The sequence below is a fragment of the Eubalaena glacialis genome, chromosome 1, assembly GCF_028564815.1.
Source record: "Eubalaena glacialis isolate mEubGla1 chromosome 1, mEubGla1.1.hap2.+ XY, whole genome shotgun sequence".
In the NCBI taxonomy this organism is placed as follows: domain Eukaryota; kingdom Metazoa; phylum Chordata; class Mammalia; order Artiodactyla; family Balaenidae; genus Eubalaena; species Eubalaena glacialis.
Window position 1 is genome coordinate 19,173,281 of NC_083716.1, and position 26,815 is coordinate 19,200,095.

The following is a 26,815-nucleotide window of genomic DNA, read 5'->3' on the forward strand; positions in this document are numbered from 1 at the left end:
TTAAAGATTGGTTTCTTATTAAAGGATTATCACATTTAATTAAATAACCTTTTCTTGCTTTTTTCTTGTTCCCTTTTCCCCTGAAACTTCTGTTAAGAAGTTAGGGTGTTTTGTATAGACTCAATATTCTGGCCTTTCCACCTTAAATCTCACACTGACGACCCTCTGTATACCAGCCTGGATCTCATTGTTTTCTTTAACGGGTCCCACTCCCTTTGGCGTCCCGGTCAAGATAACATCTCCTTCTTCCAAGGTCATTATCTTCGAGACGTAGCTGATGATGTAGGGGGATGGAAAAAAATCATGAAGGATATTTCACCCGCCTGCCTGAATTAGCCATTGACCTTGAGCCAGAGCTTCAGGTTTTGAGGGTCAGGAGTCTTCTCTTTGGGCACCAACACTCTGACGGGGCAGGAGGCCGTGGAGCTCTTGGCCTGAGTCCCAGGCAGCCCCTTTTTCTTGCACTCTTCCTGCATGTCCCTGGCGGTCACGTCCAAGCACAGAGCGTAGCCGGCCACGCAGTCCATGGCCGCGGCCTCCTGGCCGGCGCAGAAGCGCTTGCGCATCACCACCCCCGGCTCGAGCTCCCCGTGCAGGCTGTACGCGTAGGTGGGCACGAGGAGCGGGGGGCGCAGGCGGTGGAGGCTCCAGGGAAGAGCTCCGGCTGGCCCTCCCTGCAGGGCGCTCTGCATCTCCCCGACAGGGGCCGCGCGGCTCCCGCCCGCGCACACGATGCTCACCCCCCACCCTCAGGAGCGGGACGGCGGCCTGGCGGCAGCCACGCTCCTGCCCCGTGGCCCCCGGCGTCACGTGGACTCCGCCTGGCCGGCCATCGGACGCCTACAGCTGCCCAGAGAGGACCGACTACCTCAGAGCGCTGTTCCCCCTGACTCTGCCCTCGGTGCCTGGGAGTCGCGGTGCTAGTCCCCTTGGGAGCCGCGGTCTGGTGGCTCCCTCGGCGCTGCCCGGCCTGGGGACGCAGCCTGGTCCCCGGAGAGAGACGGAGGCTCTGGCGCAGCTCTCCAGCCGACGCTGCCTCTCAGGTGGCCCTCAGGTCCGCAGCAGCCCCACACCGGGCCTGCAGACTTTTTCTGAGAAGAAACCCACGCGAGAGAGTGGCATGGACATATATACACTACCAAGTGTCAAATAGATAGCTAGTGGGAAGCAGCCGCATAGCACAGGGAGATGAGCTTGGTGCTTTGTGACCACCTAGAGGGGTGGGATAGGGAGGGTGGGAGGGAGGGAGAAGCAAGAGGGAGGGGATATGGGGATATATGTATATGTAGAGCTGATTCGCTTTGTTATGAAGCAGAAACTAACATACCACTGTAAAGCAATTATACTCCAATAAAGATGTTAAAAAAAAGACCAAACTTACCTCTCTTAAGCTGAACAGACGAAATTAGGAAAAGAGAGGCAAACAGAAGCTCGTCCCATAGAAAATGTGCCTAAGAGAAGGTGCTCCAAAAGGCAGGCTGCTGTGCCCTGCTCTCCCTGCGCCACCTCCCACCGCTCCTGCCAACACCCACATGGCTAAAATACCAAGCCCAGAAAGTCTCACTTCCGGCTTGAACGCCCAGCTCCCTCATCAGGACTTAAATATCCTAGCCATTTGCCCCACCTGCTTAGTTCAGGTACTAACTGCGCATCATTGACTTACCCCTTCACAACCTCCACTAGGCTGTGTCACCTGTGCTGCTATCGAGTGGGAAATCCTGTGTGTGAACCTGGCAAAGCAACAGCCCCAGTTACTCAATCAAACACTAATCTAGGTGAAAGCATCTGTAGATATGATTAAAGTCCATAATCAGTTGACTTTAAGTAAGGGAGATTATCCCAGATGATCTGGATGGATCGATTCAATTAGTTCAGGCACCTTGAGAGCTGAGGTTTCCCAGAAGCAGAAGGAATTCCCCCTGTGGAAGCAGGTTCAGCCCAGCCTGCCCTCCCTGACCACCCACCTATGGATTTCAAACTCACCTAGCCAGACCCACACCTATGTGAGCCCCTTGCAATAAATCTCCATATGTATCTCCTACTGCCTCTGTTTATTTGGTTGAACCCTGACTGATACATATGTCACATCTAATTAAGAACGTTTTCTTTCAACCCACTCACCTTCTTTTACTAAAAGAAATGTATTTTGTGCACAAAATGTGTGTGCCTATCATAAGTAGAAAACCAGTGCCACCTGCCATAATGGAAGGAAACCATAAAGACAAATACAATAAAAACAAAAGCAATGCCATGGAATTCCAGCTGGATGCTATTGCCTGCCAAAGGCTCTGAGCATGAGGCCCATCCTCTTAGTGTTAGAAAGAAAATGAGAGAGTGGTGATTTGGTGCTGGGATGTGCCTACATCAAGGACAAAGTCTTGGGGAGATGCTGATCAGAAGGACTGATAGAGAACAGGGGACGGAATACACTTCTCACCATGTGCTGTCTGGAGTTTAATGCTACAGCTGTGTATATCCCATCTGAATCCTCTCCTGTGCAACCAGAAGTTCCCATCCAACACTTGCAGATACAACACTGCAGGTTGTGGAAGGGTGGTCTGGGAGCCCACAGATCTCCTTCCTGGTGATCGCTCAGTGTCCGGAGCAAGTGGTCCTGGTTCAACTGCAGGGAGTTGCCAACCCCAACCACGAGGACAGCAGAATCAGCCCACCTGCCTCATGTTTCCTATGCACCCGAGAACAGAGCCCAGCAGAAGGCTCCCTAGTGACATATTAGGGTGGCAAGTTCATGCACCTTCCCTGCTTCCCAAGGAACTCGCTCTGTGCCTGTCCGCTCTGCCAAGGTTGTTTGGGGGCAGATTCATCATGTACAGTAATCAGATTCACAGCACACAGCAGAGCTTTTTTCTAATCTTCCACCTGTGTAACTGGATTGCTTCTTGTTTGACAACTGGCTCTAGTTGCTCACCAGTAACCTGTAGGAAGCCAAGCCCGCGGAAAGACGCAAGAGGTGCTCCTGAGTCAGGGACTGTAATATATTTGGTCAGGCCCAAAATAGGCCAAATAATGGAAGGAAGACAGACTGAGGGTTCAAATTCCAGTTCCGGCACTTCCCAGTGGGGAGATCTTAAATTACACAAATTCTCTGACCCTCAGTCTCTTCATCTATGAAATGGACCCAATAATAGAACCGTGGTGGATGCCTGATATTTTGTCTTCTTTGGATTAAAGGGCCCCAATTTTCTTTGGGAATACCATCCCTTCCCAGTATCAGTCCATATGCTATGGATGGGGTGGACCTTACTCCTCCCCTCAAAGGACCCGGTATAAGCACATGACCCAGCTCTGGCCACTCAATCTAGTCTCCCTGGTTCAGGTTTGAAGACTAACCTTGGAGCATGCAACCAAATGTAGTACACTCAGAGTGACTGCTGGAGCCACTGAGCAAAAGCACTTTCTTCCTACTTGGGTCTCTACGCTGGGAGGATATAAGCCAGAGCCACTGGTGGCCATCTACCTCATAGAGAGTTTCTGCTGAGAACAAAGTCAATATAAAGGAAGGCAAAGCAGTATGAGGAGAGAGAGGTCTGATCATATCATTTGAGCACCTGGATACAGCCAGGCCTAAAGCTATCCCAGATTTATCCCAAAGACTTTTTTTTTTTTTTTTTTTCAGTTTCATCATCCAATAAAACTAGCTTGGAAATTGAAGAGAGCTGAGTCAAGTCACTCTCACTTGCATCCTCACTAGGTAATTACACTTCCTAGGAAGATATGAAGATCAAATGAGATGCTATAAAATCACTGAGCACAACTTGATGCACAGTAAACACTCGATAAATACTAGCTGTGGTTTTGGAGCGTCTCAGTGGAAATAAGGCACCTAAAGTACTTCTCCAGTTGCTCACACAGGGTGAGCTTATTCAATAATGGAGGTAGTTACTTCTGCATAGTAACCCCCTTAAGCACCATTTCATTCATCCAGCCGCCCAACCAGCCAGCAGGCTCACGTGAGCATATTGCTTAAGCTCCATATTTTAGGCTCCAGACATAAAAAGTTAATAAACCAAAAAACTATTTTTTGTAAGTGGCAAAGCTCATTGTAGTCACCAGCCAGCTCTGTGTGGTTTGGTGGACCTCGGCAGAGCTGTTCAAAATGGGAAAGTCATTTTGTTACCGATTAAATCAAGACAAGGTCTGAAAACTAACCATGAGGCTCCTGCAGAAGCTGAACTTTTTTAAAAGGAAAAAAGGGCCAAGGAAAAAATTCATCTTGTTTCTAAAATCCAGATTTAGACACTGCCAAGAGTTATGCATGACACACAACCCCATTACATCTTGATGACAAGAAAGATTTAATAATTACTTTTGTTTTGGAAGGTTGATGTACTTAACCATTCTTCCAAAAATACCAACAAAGGGGGGGAGAGGGAGGAGCAGATGGAAAGTGACAAAATGTGTCAATTGCCCACATCATTTCACAACACCAGCAGTCAGAAGAAGTCAGTTTCCAAGTGATGGAACTGCCATCTTTGGATCCAGCTACCATTGGCAGATTTCACCTGTACCTGCTTCAGACGAGCCCCCTGCTTTAAAAGACAAAAAAAAAAAAAAAAAAAAATCTGTTAAGGGAAAACATTACGGAATGAGTGTTGCTAGATAAACTCTTTTAAAATAATCTTTTGAAGGCTTCTGAATTCTTCCAAGGTCTATGTCATGGGCAGGCAACTTATGACCTTGGCTTTATCTTGTTAGGGTAAGGACAGGAGGGAGGTAAGAAATTAATATTTATTGAGTAGCTACCATATAAGTTCTCTCCTTTAATCCTCACCCCCACCCCATAAGATAGGTAGATAGTAACCCCCTTGTAAAGATCTTGAGTTCTAAATAGCTAAAATTAAGGTCACACTAGAGATGACAAGGACAGTCTTTGTCAGACTCCAAAACTTGTATGCCCAACACCACTGCCCACCCTATGAATCTCTTTTCTCTCCCATTCTCCCAATTATTTTCTCTCCTTTTATTCCTTCTCTATAAGAACTGGAGCTCAGTGAGAACATGAAACAAGTCTGTTCTGTCCAAAAAATATTTAAGGAAGGACACAGGAAAGCAAGAAGGAAAGTTGGTCTAGCCAAGCCATTGGTCCTCAAAAGTAGCCCCAAACCTGGGTAGATGTGATGATCAGCACTATTTGAATGGCTTTCCTCTGTTTTCATCTTTCAACCCTTTGAAGTCCATGAGGAGTATATGTCGATTAGAACTTTCCAATCAAGCATAATCTAAAAAACAGGAGAATGAGCCTGAAGTTAAAATAACAGTTGTTGTTTTTTGACCTAGGTGCTTACCATCTACCTAGCACTTTTTTTAACCATTTCATTTATATTAACTCAGAGAATCTCCATAGCAATATTATGATGTAGGTACTATAATCTCCACTTTACAGATGAGTAACAAGGCCCAAAGAGGTGAAGCCATGTGACTGGGATCACCCAGCTAATAAATGGTACAAACCAAAGCAGCTGGCTTTGGAGCCCATTTGGAAATCCATCATGTGAGTCCTCAGTGGGTAAGTGTGTCCAATAAACTATGTTCATCCTAGACTTCAGGCACATCAGGGCAAGAAGACTTTGCCTGAAGAAACAAGGAGTCCAGGAAAGGAGAAGAGCTGCAGAGTTGCCCACATCCTCTCCAAACAGAATAAACCAGTGTCAGGATGGGAAGGGGCTTCCCATACAGCCGCCCATCAAATCATCCCCCTGCCCAATCCCCAAAGAATCATGTGAATCTTGGCCACGGAAGGTAAAATTACAGAGCTATTAAAATGAAAACTGCTGGAACCCTGGGCAGACTCAGGTGCTACCGAAGGCAGCCCCCGGATGCAGACATCATCCTCTGCCTCCTGGTGTTGGTCAGCCGGGCACAGACGGCTCAGCAGGGGCAGCCAGAAGACAGGAGGCAGAGCCGCCACTCTTGGCAACCCTGAGATGGGAAAACCAGAGTGGCAGAGGCGGCAGATGCCTTGGGTTACCAGGAGGAGAGCAGACGTGTTCATGAGTCCTTTAAGGGATGCTGGCGTCTCCATAGAACACATGAGGTAGAGACAGAAATTCTTATTTGTCACTATCATCAAGACCCTACTTTTACCCTGGGCTGGTATAATCTAGAACATACAGTATCTTTACTGAGAAAAACTATAACAATAAATCAAGCATCAGACAGGTATATATGCACATGTACACACACACGGGTTTTGTATGCAGGTGTGTGTATAGACATTATGTGTACTCATGTTTCACTTATCATTTTAAAAAGTAGGTACATTTTCTTCTCCCTTGAGTCACTGAGTCATTTGAAAAAGTAAAAAAGAAACTCTTACCTCTTGTGATTTCTTCAGTTTTCTGAACAGAGAGCTTCTTAGAAGAGTCATTCAGGAGAGAACCACTTGGAGCAACCTCTGGACACAACTCATAAAATGCATCTTGGCTGTTTTCAAGACCCTGTAGCAGCATCCCCCCACCCTCTTCATTCCTACAGCCCTCTTCCTTGATGGCACACGTGCTTTTCCTTCAGTCCTCACGGGTACCTGCTTCACCTGCCCAATCTGCTTGTAAACCCCTTTGACTAAGGACTGGCTCGCCTACTTATTTCACTCCCATCCTAGTGACCAACAAACAGAGATGAACCCTCAAATCTTTACTCAACATGTGGAGGTTGAAATTTGAAAAGGAGACCCCCTGGAATTAGCTCTCTCCGTGTCATCCCGTCCTCTTGTCTGCTTCACCCCTGAGAGGCACAATCTCCAGTTCTGGAAGGATCTGTGGAGATGGCGTGAGCTGGAAACCAAACCAAGTCAGAGAAGCAGCGTTGAAAGGCGCCACGAAGGTCTCTCGTACCATCATTCTTTCAGCAAATGTTAATTGAGCACTTAGAGAATGCCAGGCAATTCTTAAAACCCAGTAGAAGGTAAAGCTATGAGATTAGCTTATTTCTGCAGTTGTCAATCTCTTATCTTTTTGTCCACTTTTAAATCATTAGAAATTTCACTCACATAGTGAATCAAAATCTTCCTCCTGATAACTTAAATCCTTTGATTTGGATATTAGTTTAAACTGCATTGTAATTAAATTATGAGGATTTAAGTGTAAAAACAAAACCTAAAAGGTATTGGGAAAAATATATAGGTGAACATATAATCTTAGGTCAGGAGAGATTTTTCTAGATATGACACAAAAGGAAAAATTGAATAAAATTTTTGATGGATTAAAAAATAGAAATTTTATGGATTTGGCAATATAAAAATTTGAAATATGCATACACTAACTCAAAGGCAAGAAGCAAACTGAAAAGAAATATTTGCAACCTGGATGGCAGATAAAGAGCTAATAGCCTTAACATTAAAAACATTTAAAGTCAGTAAACAAAAGATAATACCGACAGAAAAAAAATGAGCAAAAGACACAAATAGGCATTTGTAAAAAGAGATTAAAAATGCCAAATATGAAAGAAAAAATATTTAACCTCACTAATAATCCAAAACAAAAAAATTAAAATAAGATACCACATTTCACTTATCAATCTGGCAAGTTATTTTAAACTCATAATACCCAGTACCAGGGAGAATGTGGGGAAACACAGGTACATTAGTGGCTCAGCTAGGGAACAGTTTGGTCATATGCATCAAAAGCAACAAAATAAAACCCTTTAAAATGTTCATAATCCTTTAAATCCTAGAACTTCCACTTCTAGGACTTTATATTAAAGAAATACTCAAGAGTGTGCACAAAAATTTATGTCCAAGGCTGTTCATTCCAGCATTCAATGTATTAGAGAAAAATTGATAGGAAAAATGTACAAAATAAAATTTTGTAAATAAATTTTGGTAAATCCTTAGAATGCCTGCAATACCTGAAAATGGTGTTGCAACTATTATAGATAGGATGGATAAACAACAAGGTCCTACTGTATAGCACAGGGGACTATATTCAATATCCTCTGATAAACCATAATGGAAAAGAAAATGAAAAAGAATGTATACATATGTATAACTGAATCACTTTGCTGTACAGCAGAAATTAACACATTATAAATCAACTATACTTTAAAATAAATTTTTTTAAAAAAAGAAAATGAAAATGGTGTTGCAGAAAAATATATAACTGTGAAAGTTGTTTATAATAGTGAGCTATTAAGCCAGTTTTCAAACTATGTTCTTTCAAAAACTATATATTTATATACACACGTGTGTGTGTATGTATTTGCCTAGGGGGAAAAAAATAGGTTATAACCCAATGGGTTAACAGATAATTGTGAGAGCTAGAATTAAGGGTAATTATGCACCACTACCATCTCTCTCTCTGCCCTCTGTAATTTTCTAATTTTGGGGGGGAACGAATACGAGTTTCTTTTCTAATCGTAAAATTTTGTATTTAACCTAAGATTACATTCAGTGTTTTAAGAAGCTCTATCACACAATTAGTCCATGTTAAGTCTTTCACAAAAAATAAAGTCCGGGGAATTTTCCCCTGATCTTGTATAGTTGACTTTTGGGAACTAAATGCCATCTTTTGCATTTATCCCAGCAGAATTTCATTCATTTCTGACTTCCAGCCTTTTAGGGTCCTTTCGACCCCATGCTGCCATGGACACCTTAGCTTTCTGGCTCTGTACCTTTGGGAAATTTGATAAGCATGCTTTCTCTTCCCTCCTCCCCTCCCCACGGACACAGAATTGAGGACGGGCCACTGTGGGGTCATTTCCCCTCTCTAATCCTGCCTGGGCAGTGGGTCTGGAAGGATGAGAGACACAGCAATTTACCATGTCAACCCTCAAGACCGACAGGGAGCAGAATGGCAGAGGAGGGGAGATGGAATCAAAACAGAGAGATTATATGGAGGAGCCACAGAAAAACATTCTGCCTCAAATCTGATTACAGAGCCAAAGAAATAAAACCTCTGGGGCCAGCTCTCCTGGCTGCCTGCTTCCTCCACAGACCCAGGCACTGCGGGCGACCCATTCTGCATCACTCACTTAAATGGCAACGACATCTGACAGACAGAACACCGAGCCGTGGCCGCGTGTGTCCCTAACGTGGTTAGAGTTGGAGAAATTATTCATCAGAGAATATGCTAAAGCACTTAGGACCCCCTGGATGCATTAGGGGCAGGTTCTGTCAGCCTCCGTGAAGCACCTCTGTGTGTTTATCCTGAAAACCCCTGATCTGGCTCCACACTGATGCCCTCATTACTCATCTCCATGACACACAGCCATGTGGCCTCAGCACAGCCCCTTGTCTCTCTTCATGGCCCTCCAGGACCCTTCGGGACCACTTGCTTCCCTCTCCCTAGGTGCCACAGTCTCCAGTGAAGATGCAAAGGGCGCCCACTTGCTGTCCTCCCCCGACCCTCCCACGGCCCCTGCCTGCCCAGCCGGTCTCTGCTCCCCAGCATCTCCACCTGCCCTTCCTGTCCTTCCGGGTCTGGCTAAAGCCCCTCCTCTTGATGTCTCCCCAGCTTTCATTAGTGGAAAATATGCCCACTCTCAAGTGCTTACCCAGCACTTTCTTTTTCTTTTATTGAATTATAGTTGATGTACAATATTATACAAGTTACAGTTGTACAATAGAGTGATTCACAATTTTTAAAGGTTATAGTTATTATAAAATATTGACTATATTCCCTGTGTTGTACAATATATCCTTGTAGCTTATTTTATACCTAATAGTTTGTACCTCTCACTCCCCCACCTCTATGTTGTCCCTCCCCACCGGTAACCACTGATCTGTTCTCTATATCTGTTAGTCTGCATCTTTTTTATTATATTTACTAGTTTGTTGTATTTTTTAGATCCCACATATAAGTGATAACATACAGTATTTGTCTTTCTCTGTGTGACTTATTTCACCTAGCATAAGACCCTCCAAGTCCATCCATGTTGCTGCAAATGGCAAGATATCATTCTTTGTTATGGCTGATTAGTAATCCACTGTGTATGTATATCACATCTTCTTTAGCCATTCATCTGTTGATGGACACTTAGGCTGCTTCCATATCTTGGCAATTGTAAATAATGCTGCTATGAATTTTGGGGTGCATGTATCTTTTCAAATTAGTGTTTTGGTGTTTTTCAGTTATATACCCAGGACTGGAATTGCTGGGTCACATGGTAGTTCTATTTTTAGTTTTCTGAGAAATCTCCATACTGTTTTGCACTGTGGCTGAACCAATCCACATTCCTACCACAGAGCACTTTCTTTTCTTTCTCTCCCACACTTCTGAAACAAGCATGTAAGGGTAGTAGACGGGTGGGTGGGTGGACAGCTGTTGTGAGGGAGATTATCAGCTCATACAGAGAGGAAAGACCACCACCTCCTGCTCCTTTATGCTTTGCATACAGCATAAAACCAAGTACATGGCCTTAGTGTGCCTTGGCTTGGGTTTCCTGTGCTCTGATTCCCTGTGAAAAAGCATGGTTTTACCATCATTTCCAACAACAATTATTAAACACTTACCTACCTAATATTCTGAAGTCTAAGGTTAGGAAAAGATCTCTATGAAAGAAACTCATTATAACTCATTATAATTACATTATTGTCATCATTAGTAGTAGTAATCGCCTTCATGTACTATGCATCTGCTATGAACGAGGTCCATTCTGTGTGTTCTATATATACTGTCTCTAATAATTACAATAATACCTCAAGGTAAGTCCTAACTTCATGTTAGAAATGGGAAAATTAAGGCAAAGAGAGGTATAGTGACTTGCCTGGTCTAATTACTCAAAATTTGTGACGTCAGGATTTAAACCTGTGATCTAACTCCATATTCCTTTTCTCTCCACCATTCAGTGTTTTCTGGTAAACTTTAAGACTCTTCCTGCAGATTGTAAATTACTGAGCTGTACTTAGGGATTTTTTTGGCGGGGAGAATGGTGTCATGGTTAAGAACAGGATCTTGCAGTCTGGCATACTGGGTTTAAATCCTGGCTCCAGATGACAAGCTGTGAGACCTTGTTCAGGGCATTCATCGTCCTCATGGCTGAGTTTCCTCATCTGTGAAATTGCAAGTTAGCTCAATGAAATCCCAGCTATTGCAGTCCTGTGTGCCAAGCACATTATGGCAATGAGCTCATTAATCCCTAAAAACAGCCCAACGAGAAAGGCATAATCCACTTGGCAGGGAGACTTTTGAGGTGAAGGTCTGGAAAGAGTTTTGAAACCGCCAAACTTGAAAGATCCCTCAGAAATTTTTTTTAAAAATCCAAAAGTAGCTTGTAGGTAATTTGGAAATCATTTTGTGGTTTATAGAATGCTTACGATGCACACATGTTCAGAGACATTGGGTTTACCAGTTGTCCTGGCAACCTGGGAAAGATTTGTTAGAGCATGAGAGGCAGAAGGGAGCCCTGTGCTTTTAGTAGCTCATTTAAAATCCTTCCTTCAATAAGTCCTTAATGCCAATAGGTAAAAGTCCAATACCTGAGCGTGCCCTGCATGAATCCTATCAAGTTGCCTCAGGCCAAATTACCAGTCTTATCACCTCACACACTAACCTTCCATTCCTGCGTATTGCAAGCTTCTACTCATACCCAACTCTAATGTCCCCTGCTTAGTAGAGCCTTCAATGATTTCTGTGGAGAGAGGTCATTGTTACTCCAGCCCTGTAACCACGGTCCTTTTGAATACCTCTCTACTGCAGCACTTCTTACATCGTGTGTTAATTAAAGGTTTATGTGCCTGTCTCCACTGTTAGTCATGGATAGTGAACTGCTCAAGGTTGGGTTCATGTCCTGGTAATCTTCCATCTTTGTATCCTTAGTACCTGCACATGTCAAGTACCGAGTAAATAAATCAATAAATAACTTTCAATGTTAGTGAAAAAAATCACTCCAGCAAACCAGAATTTTGTTTGGTCTTAATAAATAGTAGCTCCCTCATCCTCGTCATCATCATCCTCAAGCTCATTAAGATCCCAGCAACACAGCCTGTGTAACTGAGAAAACTTAGGACCCTCGATGGAGGATTTTCTTGCATTGTTCTCATAAATAACTAGTGTCAATCAAAAAGCTTTCTTAGAGGTCTCAGATATAACTACCTTCCTCATACAGCCAATCTGCTATGAGATGGCAAAAGCACAAGGACCATTCAAAGGTTGATTTATTGCTCTTGCAGGCACATGGAAGCCTGTGTTCACAGGGGCAGCATATGCAGTAGGCACCGTGGTAAATACATGCATTATGATGAGTATTTATGGTGTAAAGCAGCTCTCCCATAGTGCCAGCTTGGAAGTCAACTGTCCACACACCTCTGGTTCAACCACCTCAGTTATGAAGGAAGAGGTGGTGTTGCAAGGAAGAAAAGCATTCAGTCAGAAGACCCGGGTTTAAGTTTTAGCTCTGCTGCTTAGCAGGTGGGTGACTTTGGACAAATCACTTGCCTCTCTGGGGAACAGTGTCCTCATCTGTAAAATAGGGATGATTTCCCTTGCCTTGTTGTGGGGATGCCACAAAATCAATACATCAGAAGGTATCAAGCATAGGCCTGATGGGGTGGTCCATGGACATCTGTAGGGTATGAACTTGGCTCTGTGTCTTTGCTCAACTTCTTTCATGACCCTCAAGTTCAGGACCCAGAATTGTATTCCTATCCATCTACCAGCATCCAATACAAGAGGATGAAGGAAGAGTAGCAAACAGAACAGAAAGACTGAGTCCTTGGAAGAAAAGGTACTTTATCCAATTGGACTAGTGGTGGGACTAAGAGAAAGCATCAGGGAAAACCATCACATACACACACACCCCAGACACTGAGTGTGATACTGGGGACAAATTCAGAGAAACACCCAGTTTATTTTGGCTCTATAAAATCTGACAAAGTACTCCCCTTATGGAAAGCGCTTACCATTTGTGCACAGTTTTATGCCGTGCACATGATTAAATTATATGTTGGCTTCACTTGGCTATATGTCAGTATGCATGCTGCATCTCATAGTGTGTTGCTTATTTGTTGGAGTCAAACAGTTACTATTTTTAAAAATCAAAGGGTATGTTGGCTCTTGTTCATATTTGTGACCAAAGAAAGAGCAACTTAAAAAATATTTGGATGCACCCACTCATATGGCAATTAATCAACAAAAAATTGTAAAATAACAAGTGTTGGTGAGTATATGGAAAAATTGGAATCCTTGTACATTGCTAGTGGGACTTTAGAATGGTACAGCCACTGTGGAAAACACCATGACAGTTCCACAAAAAGTTAAACATAGAAGTACCGTATAATCCAGCAACTCCACTTCTGGATATAATATACCCAAAAGGATTAAAACCAGGAACTTAGATACTTATACACCAATGTTCATAGCAGCATCATTCACAGTAGCCAAAAGGTGGATACAACCCAAATGTCCACCAAAAGATGAATGGTTAAACAATATGTGGTATATGCATACAATGGAATATTACTCAGCCTTAAAAAGGAAGGAAATTCTGATACAGTGCTACAACACGGATGAACCTTGAAGACGTTATGCTAAGTGAAATAAGCCAGACATAAAAGGACAAATTTTGTATGGTTCTACTTATATGAGGCAACTAGAATAGCCAAATTCATACAGACAGAAAGTAGAATGGTGGTTATGAGGGGTAAGGAGGAAGAGGCAATGGGGGATTTTTGTTTAATGGGTGCAGAATTTCTGTTTGGGATGATGAAAAGTTCTGGAGCTAGACAGTGATGATGGCTGTACAACCTTGTGAAAGGACTTGATACCACTGAATTCTACACTTAAATGTGGTTAAAACAGTAAATTTTATGCTGTGTCTATTTTATCACAATTTTTTAAAACTTTAAAATATATATGGAATACATTTCTGTGGCGCAGTGATTGGGATGGTTCTCAATTTCTCCTTAATTGTTTCAGTACAATAGCTGGCAAACTGGCAATGGGGGAAACGTCCCAACATCAGTGCCTTTCTGGAGACCTGCATTTGGAAGGATTCTGAAGGGATAGTCTTTTCAATTCCTCCTCGTGAATGTCCAAAACCCTGCCAACAGGGTTGGCAAAATGTTGAAGGAGCCCATTCCTTCTGGAGCCTGACACTTCCTGGCAGGTCCTTAACCAAAAACAAACCCACCCTATCATCCTATTCTGAGCTTCTATATCCGGTCACCAAATGACCAGCTGGGGCTCCTCAGAATCCAGTTAGGTAGCCAGAACTAATTCAACAAACAGGTGATATAGACTTAATAGCTTAACAGGCTACCTTTCCCAGAAATCATATTTACATTTTCATTGGGTTTTCTGGAGACAATAGTTTAAATTGAAAGAGCAAATACAAATCTGCTCTCTCAACAAATATTTGTTGCTATGGGACACACAGTAACACAGCAACAGAACACTTTTCCTTTCAAGGGTGCGCAGGTCACATGCTGCAGGTAGCTGCAGTTAAGGCGTGAGTTCACTGGCCCCAAAGGAAAGAACAGAACGCTGGACATTGCAGAGAACCAAGGGCACCTTTCTGTTTTGTGCCAGTCTCAGCCTATGGATAGTGATGCTAGAAATGCCAGGGGGCACTCTCCTGGGCCCGGGTTCCCCTTTTAGAACCCATGTGTTGGCTGGACCACCCCTGTGGTGCTTATTATGACTGCAAGATGCCCTCAGCAATAACCATCAGGAAACTTTGAAAGAGGGGGTTCATTACTCACAAGTCCTAGAAGGTACGCAGCACACCGGGGGCCACACAGCCAGGTCTCGTGGAGGGTGAGGTCAGGGAGCCTGGGGTTCTGCTTTTACTGGGGTTGAGGGTGGGGTTCACTCTTTATTGGTGAATTTAAAACATAAGAGTGGGAATTAAAGCTCAGAAAGAAAAGAAAAAAAGAAGTGGGCAACCGGTCAGTTATCTAAACCAACCAAAGATCTCTGAAACAAAGGAACTTGTCAGGGGTGGGGGAATGTGGCCTGGGTCTAGTCCTGTGGCTGGCAGTGTGTTTATTCAACATGTTTATTCCAGATAGCCATCTTTGAAGTGGATGCCTGAACAATCCAAGCTTAAATCAGGCACTCAACTTACAGAAAGAAAAACCAACTGGGAAGGCTTAACACTACCCTCTCTAAGCCTCTAAGCATGGGTCCCCTCACTTGTGAAGGAGACTCTTGGACTGCTTTCTCTCTGGGGCCTTTTCAGACCTAAACTGCACTGATTATGTTCTGCTATGATATTCGACAGCTCAGCTCCAGCCATACAAGCCTCTCAAGTTTCTCACCTGAGCCACATGCCAAACAGAGGGCTTGGTGAGTAAGTAACACTGTCTTCCCGCCCAGTTAATTCCATAGGTTTCCTGAACAAGCGCAAGGCCAGTGCAGCTTTCATCCTCCGTGTTTGTGGTTATTGGATTACCCCCCAGGTTCCAGCTAAATTCCATTAACTGAAAGCTGGACTTTTGAAACAGACTGAAATTTATTCCCAAATGAGCTGGGGCAGAGCCCTAGAGGCACCTTGATTTTGCTGGCCAAAAGCAGGCAGGATGAGCACCCCAGGTAAGGGGTGGATCCTTGAAGGAGGCAGGAAAGAAGGGGGGTGGGGGGAGACGGGGGTGCATGGATTCCACAAGGAGGAGGAGCCATGGTGAGCTGTCCCCCCTCTCCCAGCCCTCCTGGGCAGCTCAGGCCACGCCCTCCCCGACAAGCAATTCTAGCACAAACGGGTAAAGATAGGACTGAAGGGAAATCTTGGGCTCAGGGCAAGTTGCCCACCAACCACTCAGCTGACTGAATAACCCCGTCTAAGAGCATCAGAGCAGCTGCCTGCCCTCAAGCACTTGCCCCAGGTCCAGCATGTGCTGTACGCTGGGCAGACATTATCTCATTTAATTTTCAAGTGAAACAGGAACTATTATCTCTTCTTTGTAAGTGATGGGACTGAGACACAAAGATGTAGGCTGACCATGCAAGAAAGCAAATTTGTAGCTCCTCTCAGCTACCCTCATAAATGACATTTTTTAAAGGCTCAATTCATGGCGTGCCTTTCACCCACCATCCACGAAGCCTTCCTCATTTTCCTAATTAGAGGTGGGTGCCTCTCTAAAGTCCCCCAACCTAGGACAGTGCTTTCCCCTGCCTCTGTCCTTAGAAGAGATGGGCACGCATTTGAGGCCCCTCTGGACTGCACTTGGGTGCCAGGCTTATGTGTCTTGTCCATCTTGGATCCCAAGTGAGCTGAGCCCAGGGCTGGAGCCCACAAGGCCACGTGGGTAACACAAGAGGAAACCATCAGAACATGGGATGTTTTGCCAGGGGTTCCTTCCCAGGGCTGCAGACATTGAAAGGACCACCAGACACCCTGTTCCCATCCTCCAGGCCTGGGGGAGAGCAGGGCTGACTCTTGCCTACTGTCTGTAACTAACACCGAGGCCAGACCTTGTAGTGTAGGAGCCCTGGGTATTTTCTCGGTCTTATGGAGTCAGTTGCCTTGAAAATATCCAACAGCTGTGCATTCCACAGTCAATTGTACGTTAATCATGCATCACAGGATCTGCTTGATTCTCTCATCACACTTTCTTTTCTTTCCCACAATCTTATCAGGTCCTCCTGCTATTGCTATTACCTGGTCAGGATCCCAAAGCCCGGAAATAAAAATGACTCACCAGAGAGGCCAGGCCAGCTCAGGGCAGAGCGGGGGCCAGGATGGGGCAGGGGTGGGGCTAGGGCTGTCAGAGTGGGAGGAGCCTGTGAGGAAGCTTATGCAGAAGGAAACTGTTGTGAAACGTTTAATTGTCACACTTGGGGGTAATTTATAATCAGGAAAATTAAGTGATTCCATTAGCCTCCTGTCGCTTTCCAAAATAAATCTGTCAGAGTGGGATGAGGGGGGAAAGGAGATGAGAGCTACTCTGTTTTAATTTGTTTTTCTGCTGATTGCCAAATGGAGGTCCAGGCTCCATTTATCTATGGGAAGGGAGTTGGCGATGGTCCTGCGTGCGCCTCTCTGCTACATTCAGCCCCCCTGCAGCCACATTTCCATACCAGAATGAAAAAACGAGCCCAGCTTGGGAAAATGGGACAAGTGCCCAGTCAATGCGGAAAGAGACCAGAGGCCTGGGAGGTGGAGGCAACTCTGCCACCAACTGGCTCTGGGGCCCTGGGCGACTCATTCCCGGCTCATACATGAGATTCTCAAATGGTCATGCCCTCCCCGCCAACATCCCCTAAGCACCGACTGATTCAAACTTCCAATAATCCTTGTGCCTAAGTCCAACATTTGGCTTATAAGAAGAGCTCAATCAATGGCAATGGTCTCCTTCCCTCCCCACCGCCAGGTATATTGCTCTCTGTGTCTAACAGATGTGGTCCTGAGGGAGCCCATGGTGGAGCCAGAACAGGGACCCACATCTAAGTCCTCAGCCAGTACTCTAAGCCCCTGCCCTGCACTGTCATCTCCTCCCCTGTGGGTCCAGGGAATGCTCTACAGGCTCCTCAGTCATCTACAACACAGCAAAGTGAAGTCCTGTCTCCGCCCTATTGCTTTCTTCTTTATATCTGAACTAGTCCAGAGCCTAACCAAATGCAAAAGTGCTTTTTTGTATTCCCAGTACTTGACACTCAACAGGTAGCTCAATGTATATTTGTTGAATTAATTGATCTCTCTGTAATATGAAATTTCTCACTTAGCTGAATGGATAACCAGATCATAACCAAGGGACAGGGAACTGTGCCTTTTTCACGGAAAATCTAAATATCTGGAGGAGAGCTGATGACAATCTCATAATTCCAGTAAAGAGAAGCCAAAGTATGCTCCTCTACCCAAGAGCTGCGATTTCCTCAGCAACTCCATCGTGGCTCCAAAGAGATGAATGCCACCAACTGATAAGGGTGCCAGAGGCCATGGGCCACAGAAATCTGCCTTTCCCAGATGCCCAGCCCTGGCCATGGACCCAGGGAGCAGCAATCTTTCTCCTGGCACAGTTCCCTGGTCGCTTCCTCATCTATAACGTGAAAACAGAGCAGCAAGGCTCAGCCCCTGTAGGCAGAGCCCGGACCCAGGCACCATGTGAGATCTTCTGGAGGGTTCAGTGCCAGGGAGTCAGGGCACTTCATGGTCCAGACAGGCACCAAGCTCAAAGCCAAGGGGGCCCAACTCGGCCACATGCAGAGGCCCAAGACACGTGGCTGCCATTATCAAGGAGTTATCCTGGGTCTCCAGTCACATTCCGTGTGCTGGGAGTGAGACTTCCCCACCATGGACAATGTGTCTGACCCCACTCCCAGCCCACCATCCGCGTTCACTCAGTAATCCACATCTGGAAGGAACATACGCCCTGGACACAGTCTGGGTGGCTTTGTAAATCAATAAATAACTTTGTTTAGCATAAACCACTCAAACTATTTGAAGATGTGCCTGCCAGGGAGCCAATGAACACCGGCTGGGAGCGAGATCCAGGTGCCTGACCCAAGTTTTTCACATCCTGGTCCCCACTCTCCTAACGTGGGTGTGGAGGGTAGAGCCATCCCCATCTCTTGAATGATGGCTGCCTGGATCCCTTATCTAGATCTGCCATGAGCTAGCTAGACAACGTTAAGCAAGTCCCCCAAATCAGTGTGTCTCAAATTTTAATGTGCACACAAATCACCTGGTGAGCTATTGTTAAAACATAGATTTTGATATAGTAGGACTGGGGAGGGACCTGAAATTCTGCATTTCTAACAAGCTCTACTACTGGTTAGAAATGTAGATGCTACTGGTCTGCAGACCATTTGAGTAGCAATGCCCTAAACTCTCTGAGCCTCAGTTTCGTCTATAAAATGGGGCTCACACTAGCTACCTCACAAGGTTGTTGGAGATTAAACACCATGACACATGCGAAGCACTCAGCAAAGTGTCTGGCACATAATGGGGCATGTAATAAATATGAGCTTCCCTGCCCTTCCACACCTTTCTAGCTGACCCCCGAGCCAGCGATTCTTGACCTTGTTTGGCTAAGAGACCCCTCAGAGAACCCAATGAAAACTAAAGGCTCTTTAGCAGTCAGGATGGGCAAGGCTGTGCTGTGGTAACAACCAAGTCCAGAACCTTCGTGGCTTAACACAACCAAAGTTTACTTCCTGTTCCTGCTACATGTCCAGCATGGGTCAGCAGGGCTTTTCTTATTATGGTCATTCAGAGACTCAGCCTGAAGGAGGCTCCATCTCAACATACAAGTAAAAGTCCATGACCATACTGGTGGAGGAAAGGCACACAGTGACTCACACATTGGCACTTACAGCATCTGCTCAGAAGTGACTTATGTCACTTCCATTCACATTTCAAAGGCCAAAACAAGTCCCAGGGTGATGCCTCATTTCAAAGAAGCCAAAGAAGTGCAGTCCTACCCTGTACCCAGAAGAGAGAGAGTCAGAAGTATTTGGTAAAGAACACTAAGGATTACCACCCACCTACTTCCCAGGAAAAAGAATGCAATATAGAAGCTTGCCCATAATTCCAGGAGGTCCACAGCTCCCCCCGCCTCCAAAGCGTGGTCCACCCTTTACACTTTCTTATCATGGTCAAAGCAGATTGGGGAGAAGTAGTGCTCATTCATCAATTCGATAAATGTCAATTGAGTATCTACTATGTCAGGCATATTCTGGGTGGGAGGTCCATGCCCTCACAGATCTTATAGAGGGGATAAACAGATAATAAGTGAGGAAGTTACAGCAGGTAATAAGTACTGTCAAGGTAATGAACAACAGTGTGATGTCACAGAGTAACTGGGAGGTGGAGAGAGACCTACTTTAGACGGAGCGCTCAGGGAAGGCCACTCTGAGAGGAGACACCTGAAATCAGAAGTGAAGGGTCAGAAGGAGCCAGATCTGTGCCAAGCTAAAAGAAGAACATTCCAGGCAGAGGGAACAGCAAGTGCAAAGGCCATGTGGCAGGAAGAGATCAGTGTGCTGGATGGATGGACAGAAGGCCAGTGTGGTGAAGGCTTACTGAGTCAAGTGTGCAGTGGCAGGAGGTGTGATGGGAGGTGGATTCAGAGAAGTCAGCATGGGCCTGATTGTGCAGGCTCTGGGTGTGTGTTCATGCTACCTGACCCAGATCCTGGGTGTCCTTCCCCACTGCAAGGGGAGTCAGAGATATCCTGAAGACCGTGGTAAAGAATCAACTGTAATCTTAGGACAACACAGCCCAAAGCAGAAGCCAAGACTGTGAGGGCAGATGACACTAGTGCTAAGCCCAGTAGCCTTGAGAAGAAGATCCTCCATTAACATCTGCTTTCCCAGTCTCCTCTCTCCCCTCTACAGGACCCACTTGAGGGCTTCCTTCTATAACTCAACACATCTCTCTTTTCTCTTGTATGAAGACCCATAGTGCCTTCCTCTTCTCCCCTTGGCTGCACCGGACTGGCCTCTGTGTCTCCAGAACAAGTTTTCTGCTTTCTTACACCAAGGTGTTCCTCCTTAAAATTCTGTTCCATGTCCTCCCTAACTGAACATGGACTATTCTTCCTGCAGAAAACAGCTTAAATCCCACCTCCTTTCTGACAACTCTAGGGATCCGCCCCCTGCCAACCGAAGCTGGAGCCAGCTGACCTCTTCTTGAAATTTTACATCTTCCCCGGCAGCACTGACTTGGCCTAATGGCATTGGTTACTGTTTCACACGCACTTCTTATCTCTGTGAGGAAATGGTAAGCTCCTGGAGGGCAGGAGTGATGAAGATGAGCAAGTGCCCCTTGGGTACCCACCAGAGTGCCTAGCACAGAGTTGGTACTCAGAAAATGGTTTGACTTGTTAAGACAGAGGCAGCAAACTGGGAAATGTATCAACATTGCCATCTGTGCCCAGGTCCCCCTGGATGACAGGGTTGGGCTCATCTCTGTATCCCCAGTCCCCTAACACAGGGCCTGGAGCTGGCCAGGACTCCATGAATGTTTGTGAAATAAACCTCCAGACTCATCTTAGGTTGGTGATTTGGGATAAGTGACTTGACATCTCTGAGCCTCAATTTCCTTATCTCTAAACCAGAGATGATGAGTTCCTCCCACATAAGGTTATTCTGAAGATCATATAAAACATGAAAGGATTTTGGTAACTGTGGAGTTCTCACATATTATGAATGGCTGAATGGATCCCTTGTCATTCCCCAGTGGACACCACACCCAGCTGAGTAGGATGTGAACCAGAGAGTCAACTGAAGTACATCCTGCTTCCTACCAGAACAGGTCAAACCAAAAGCAAATAATAACAGTGTTGTGTTTCAGAGAAGAGTGTCTGTGCTTTGAAGGATGAGTGCCTTCTCACCCACCATGTCTGATATCAACACTGCTTGCCCTCTGATTCTTTTTCTTGCCCTTGTGGGGAGAGGGGAGGGAAGCTTGGGCAGTCAGGTCTCATGCTGTTCTCGGTCCCCAGCCTCCTTCCATCTTGTTTACAGTTCATGGGGCTTATTTGAGTTGGGTTGCTCTGCAGAGATCTGCTCTGGCTTCCTGCACATTCTGTACATCAGAGGAGAGCCTGAGTGGCAATGATAAAGGTCAACGAGTCCATCATATGTGCAGACAAGAGGTTTAGATCCTACAGGGCAGTGAATGATGCAGACCTGGAAGCCAGCACCTTTCAGCACCTACATGCCCAGGTAACATTCCCCCGGCAGACAGGGCTGAGGGACATTCTGGCTCTGCCGCGTAGGAACTGTGTGATCTTGGGCAAGTCCCTTAGTCCTGTAAAGCTTCAGTTTCCTCCTGGACCTACTTCATAAGGTTGAATAAGGTACAAATGCATCCAGAGAATGCTTGGAGAGCACTTAGCATAGTGCCTGGCACGTGGAAGAGCTCAATCAATTTTAGCTATTTTCATTATTATACCATCAAGGCACAGGTTTAGGGTTTGAAAAGTATCCATTTGGAGGGCTGGAAGCTAGGACCCCGACGTCCACTCACACCTCCCCAAAGGAAAAGAGCCACATTCCCACAATGCATGTCCCTAAGACACTCCCCCATGCCCACTCCTCACACTCTCAGAGACAAAGGTGTCCGAGCCCTGTGAGCTTCTGCTGTACAACATATACAGAACAGACTGGAAAGTCTCTACACTGTCAGGTTGCCAGTCCCCGGTTGCTCACGTAACGGCCACATGGCAGAACACCCCTTTTGAATAGGAAGTGAGAGAGGTGGCACGACAGAAGGCAGAGCTCTCAAACATTCCTATCCCAAAGCCAAGCCAGCCCAGGCACAATTCAGGACCACCATGGAAGTCTCACCTCATCAGCTGATGAACCAAGACATGTCTGCCTTCCCCCCCAACCCGTGCAGCACCCATGTGCTGGTCACCCATCCGCCTCACTCATCAGGCTCAGAAACCTTCAAAGGCAGAGACAAGTCTGCTCGTCTTTAGGGACCCAACACCTGATGGACAATATGCACTCAACAAATGCTTGTTTAATTCAACTGAGTTGAGAGAATCCTATTTCTCTCCCCAAAGTGCAGAGAGCAACAAGCTCTACCTAGTGGGGCAGCTCCCAGAGAACTCCACCAGCTTTCCTGGGGCAGATGCACACCCAGACCAGTGACCAATCTTCTCTGCTCCATACTGGCATTTCGGTCTTGAGCTGTTAGTTACCTGTTCACATCTGCCCCCTATCTGGATGGATGAACTTCTGAAGAGTAGAGACACTCCATCTTCTGGAGCAGAGGGGGCAGGAAGAGGCTCACCCATCTTATTGAGGCCAATCTGCTTTACTCAAAGTCTGTTGATTTAAATGATAGTCTCATCTAAAAAAAAAAAATCATAGAAACATCTAGAATAATGTTAGATCAAATATCTGGGTCCCAAGGCCTAGCAAATTTGACACATAAAATTAACCGTCATATCTTCATTCTAACAAATCGTGCTTCCTGAGGGAAGGGCCTAAGCAGGACAAAGGTGAGCCTGAGGGCAAGGTCAACTAGGGTAGAGGGCCTGTGACGACCAACGACCAACTTCAATGTGGTCTCAGGCAGCATCAGTAGAAGTCAAGGGACCTGTTTGCTTTCAAGGAGGCGAGACCAGAGCTGTCCTGATTCGAATGTGCATGTGAATCACCGGGGATCCCGGGTGGGGGCCTGAGATTCAGCATTTTTCACAAGGCCCCAGGGACTGCCTGCTGCCGGTCTGAAGGCCACACTTTGAGGAACAGGGTGGAGGGGTTAAGAGCACAGGCCCTGGGATTAGATTCCCAGGTCCAGGCCCAGCTCTACCCCCTTACTTGCTGTGTAACTCTGAGTAACTGTGGTACTTACCCTGCATGAATCTCAGTATCCTCATCTATAAAGTGGTGGCTAATAATAGTATCAACTTTAAAAGGTCATTGTGAAATTAAAGGGAAAATGAACACGAAGTATAGTGGCACAGAGTTCAAGCCCAGTAAAAGCTGTTGGCTACTACCATTAATATACTATGCGCACCAGATTTTTAAAGAGTCCATGTCAAGTAAGATATAAATAAATCCCATATCCATTGATGTGCATGGTAAAGGGACCTAGACATAAAACCACAGGAAGAACCATTAATAAAATTGAGAACATTCTCCCTGGAGAAAAATAGATGTAGGAAGGAGGCAGAGGGGGAGTGAAGGCAGAAAAAGAAATGATTAAGGGTTCCCTGAACACACTTGAAATAGAGTGTTCGTGGAAATGAAGTGAGAATTATCCTGCAAGGCTCCAGAAGGTTAAACAAAGACCAAGAGATGGAGCTTCCTGGGAAGTCAAGATGGGATCAATAACAGGACTTGAGAGTAAGCGAAGCTGCCCAGAAGTGAAGCATGCTGGGTGGACTGAGGGATCCATCCGCCCCCAGAGCCGGGCCGGAAAACCGCACCACCACCCCTTAGTCCCAGGCCACGAGGCTGCTGTCACAAATCCATGGGACAATTCCTCAAACTCTCCAAGCACTTCTCGAACTTGGAGCAGCTGACATCAGTGGCTCTCCCTGAGAATGGTCTCCAACGCGCAATCCTGGCACTCCAGCCCTGCTATCCAAGGGCCTCTCCCGGGGGGACACTTGGCACATTGCAAGCTTAGTCATGATGCCTCAGACAATTCATTCAGATTTCTTCAATTCCATTACCAGGCCCTTTGGGAGGAAAACAGGAAAAAGAATCAGTACATGTGCCGGCCAGAGAAGCAGTGTGTCCAAATAGCCCATCCCCCGCCCCCCATGAAACCACGGGCCTGTCCTCCTGCGGCCTCCCAGACCAGGGCTGCCATGTTGCCAGGATGCTCCGGCAGCCACTCTGCTTGGTCAGACGTTGGAACGCCTTGTCTATACCAGTCAAGACAGTTCCCTCAGTACCCTCTGCCCCAGCCCCTACCCTAGGACCCCCGGACGCCCACAGTCTAGCAACCAAAGGGTTAATGTCTGGCACACTGGGGGTGTGGTCTGCCCAATAGCCAGTGACCAGCTGTGGAATATTTTGCTCGTCATTCTGTACTTTCTGGATGTGCCCCCAGGACTCACCGGCCACGTGCTGCTCGCCTCATGCACGTGGCTGATAATTCCCTCCATGCTGAGCAAAGCCTCCTGAGAGAGAAACCACTGCTTCCCCAAATCCATGTGGCTCCATGAAGCCTTATATCCTCATCTCCTGCCCCCCACCACCCTCCCGGTACAAGAGAAGAAAGCCTGGGAGAGAAATAGGATGAAAAGGGCAGAACCACAGCAGGGAGGGGTGGGTACCTGGGCCCAGCTGCTGGGTTGGGCATTGGACCATCTAGGGAGACTCTTTGCCCCAAGATGGGAAGGAACAGCCCTCCATGTCCTCCTACCCCTTGGGGATGGAGGCTCATTTATTCTTCCTACGGGAACAGTGAGTCACTCAAGGCCAAGGACAGATTTGGGGGTCAGGCAGATAGTCCTAACTGCAAATCCTGGCCCTGGTGCTCACTACCTGTGTACTTGTGAGGTAACTAAACCTCTCAGAACCTCGGTTTCTTCATCTGTAAAATGGGAATGAGAATAAGATAATACCTGCCTCCCAGGGATGTCATGAGATTAAAAAGAGATTAAAGCACATAAAACACTTAGCCCGATCCTTGGCATTCCATACTGAATCAACGTGGGAGTCACACCTCATTGGAGATACCCTGGCCCCCAAGCCTGGCACAGAGCGGCCTCTGACTAAATGCCCATCAAACTGAATCAAGCTAGGTTCTGTCAGGAATAGTCACCAGCTCCCAGGTCTGTCCTAAAGTGGATTCCAGGGGTGGAGGCAGCTGTGTCCTGGCACCCCCTCTCCTGTGTCAGCAGGAACCAAGGCCAGGGAGATGGGGACATCCCCATCCGAGCTCTCCCGGGGAAGACAAGAGCTCTGCCGAGTTCAGGGAGCCCACGGCTCATGCAGCTGAAGCCGCTTCAAAGTCACAGCTCCTTCAGCCCACGGGCCGGGGCAGGGTGACCTCCCAGTAGACCTTGCTCCTATGTCTATCAGGCCCAAGCAGCTTTAGCCTGAATGTTCTAACGTCTCTCTGCCTGATGCCCTCCCTGTCCTCAATTAAAGGGCCTCCTCTGCAGGGGCTTCTTGCAGTGAGTCCAGAAGGGAGTTGGACCCACACCTGTCACAATTGGCCCCAGCAGGCTCCACTGACTGCTTGACCAACCCATTGAGAAAGGCCTACAGGCGACTGTGGTCTTGGGCACTAACCCCCAGCCGGCCCGGGCTCCTGGCACTGGGCCTATTCAGACAACTCTGTTAACAGTCGGGCGCCTGTTGTGTGCCAGGCTCTGTGCCCCTTACAGGGGAGAACGGGGCACTCAGTCTGAGGGAGGGCGTAGGATGACTGCACCAATGCCCATAGCTGAGGCTGCGGTGGAAAGGGCCACAGGGGCCTCTCACAGATGCAGCAAAGATCTGCAGGGTTCCCGGGGATGCTTCAGCGGGGACGCAGAACTAGCTCCCCATCTGTCAGAGAAGTGCTTACAGACCAGTGGAGAAGTGCTCCCAGGGGATAGGATAGAGACGACAAGAGCATATGGGTCGTTCCTGGTGAGGTGGGGTCCCAGGAAAGGCAGGGGTGAGCATGTGAAGCACAGGGACACCAGGTCCATGCGCCTGGGATGCAGGGGTGCTCAGAGAAACACTGACTTGGAGAGCAAGACACCCACATGCAGGGATCAGGGGAAGCGGCCAGAGGAGAGAGCCCTGGAAGCTGCTCTCACACATGCTGTCCCCCTTCCACGGAGCAGGGGGTGACCTCAGACCCTGGAGAACCCCACGTACTAGTACAGGTACCCACCCTCTCCTCTGTGAGAGGCTCCTGAAGAGACCACGCCCTAAGAGGTGAGTCTGATTGCTTTCAGCCAGTCATGGTGGTCCTTTGGGCTTGGACATGTGATTCTGGCCAATGAGATGTAAGCCTGCTGGAGGGCCACTGGGCAAGGTCTCCTTGCAGGTGGGTGATGGCCACCAGATGGCAACAACATGGATATGTCACCTGGAGATACTGCATCCATCCAGTGACCCTGAGGGGCGCCATCCTGGAGGCAGAGCTGAGAGAAACTCAGCAGGTGCAGCTGGAGCTCAGGGGGCGGGGGGATGCCTCCCTGCCTCTGGACTTGCTATTATGAGCAGTAATAAATGTCCGTATGCCCAAGCCCGCCTGCTCAGAGTTTCGTTACCGGCAGCTGCAGGCCTTCTAAGAGATTCAGGGATCCCATCTCCCCTCCTGTCCCCACATCCAGCTTGAGAAACATCCAGAGCTATCCAAACTAGGGTTGCCAAATAAAACTAAGGTTAGCAAATAAAAATACATGACACCCAGTTAAATTTAAACTTCGGGTAAACAAGGAATAATTTTTCTAGGATAAGTATGTCCTGTACTATATTGGGGACATATTTATCCTAAAAAATTATTC

General features: G+C 46.6%; 1 protein-coding gene across 1 annotated transcript in view; it reads right to left on the reverse strand.

Moving 5' to 3' along the window:
- Nucleotides 1-332: 332 nt before the first annotated feature.
- Nucleotides 333-26,815, reverse strand: part of LOC133090984 (acylpyruvase FAHD1, mitochondrial-like) — a 39,943-nt gene continuing 13,460 nt past the window's right edge. The window contains exons 3-5 of the mRNA XM_061189712.1: nt 5,822-5,940; nt 1,382-1,391; nt 333-748 (exon numbers count right to left, since the gene is read on the reverse strand). Of these exons, the coding sequence (XP_061045695.1) occupies nt 333-748; nt 1,382-1,391; nt 5,822-5,940 (545 nt within the window). The remainder of the gene's footprint in view (nt 749-1,381; nt 1,392-5,821; nt 5,941-26,815) is intronic.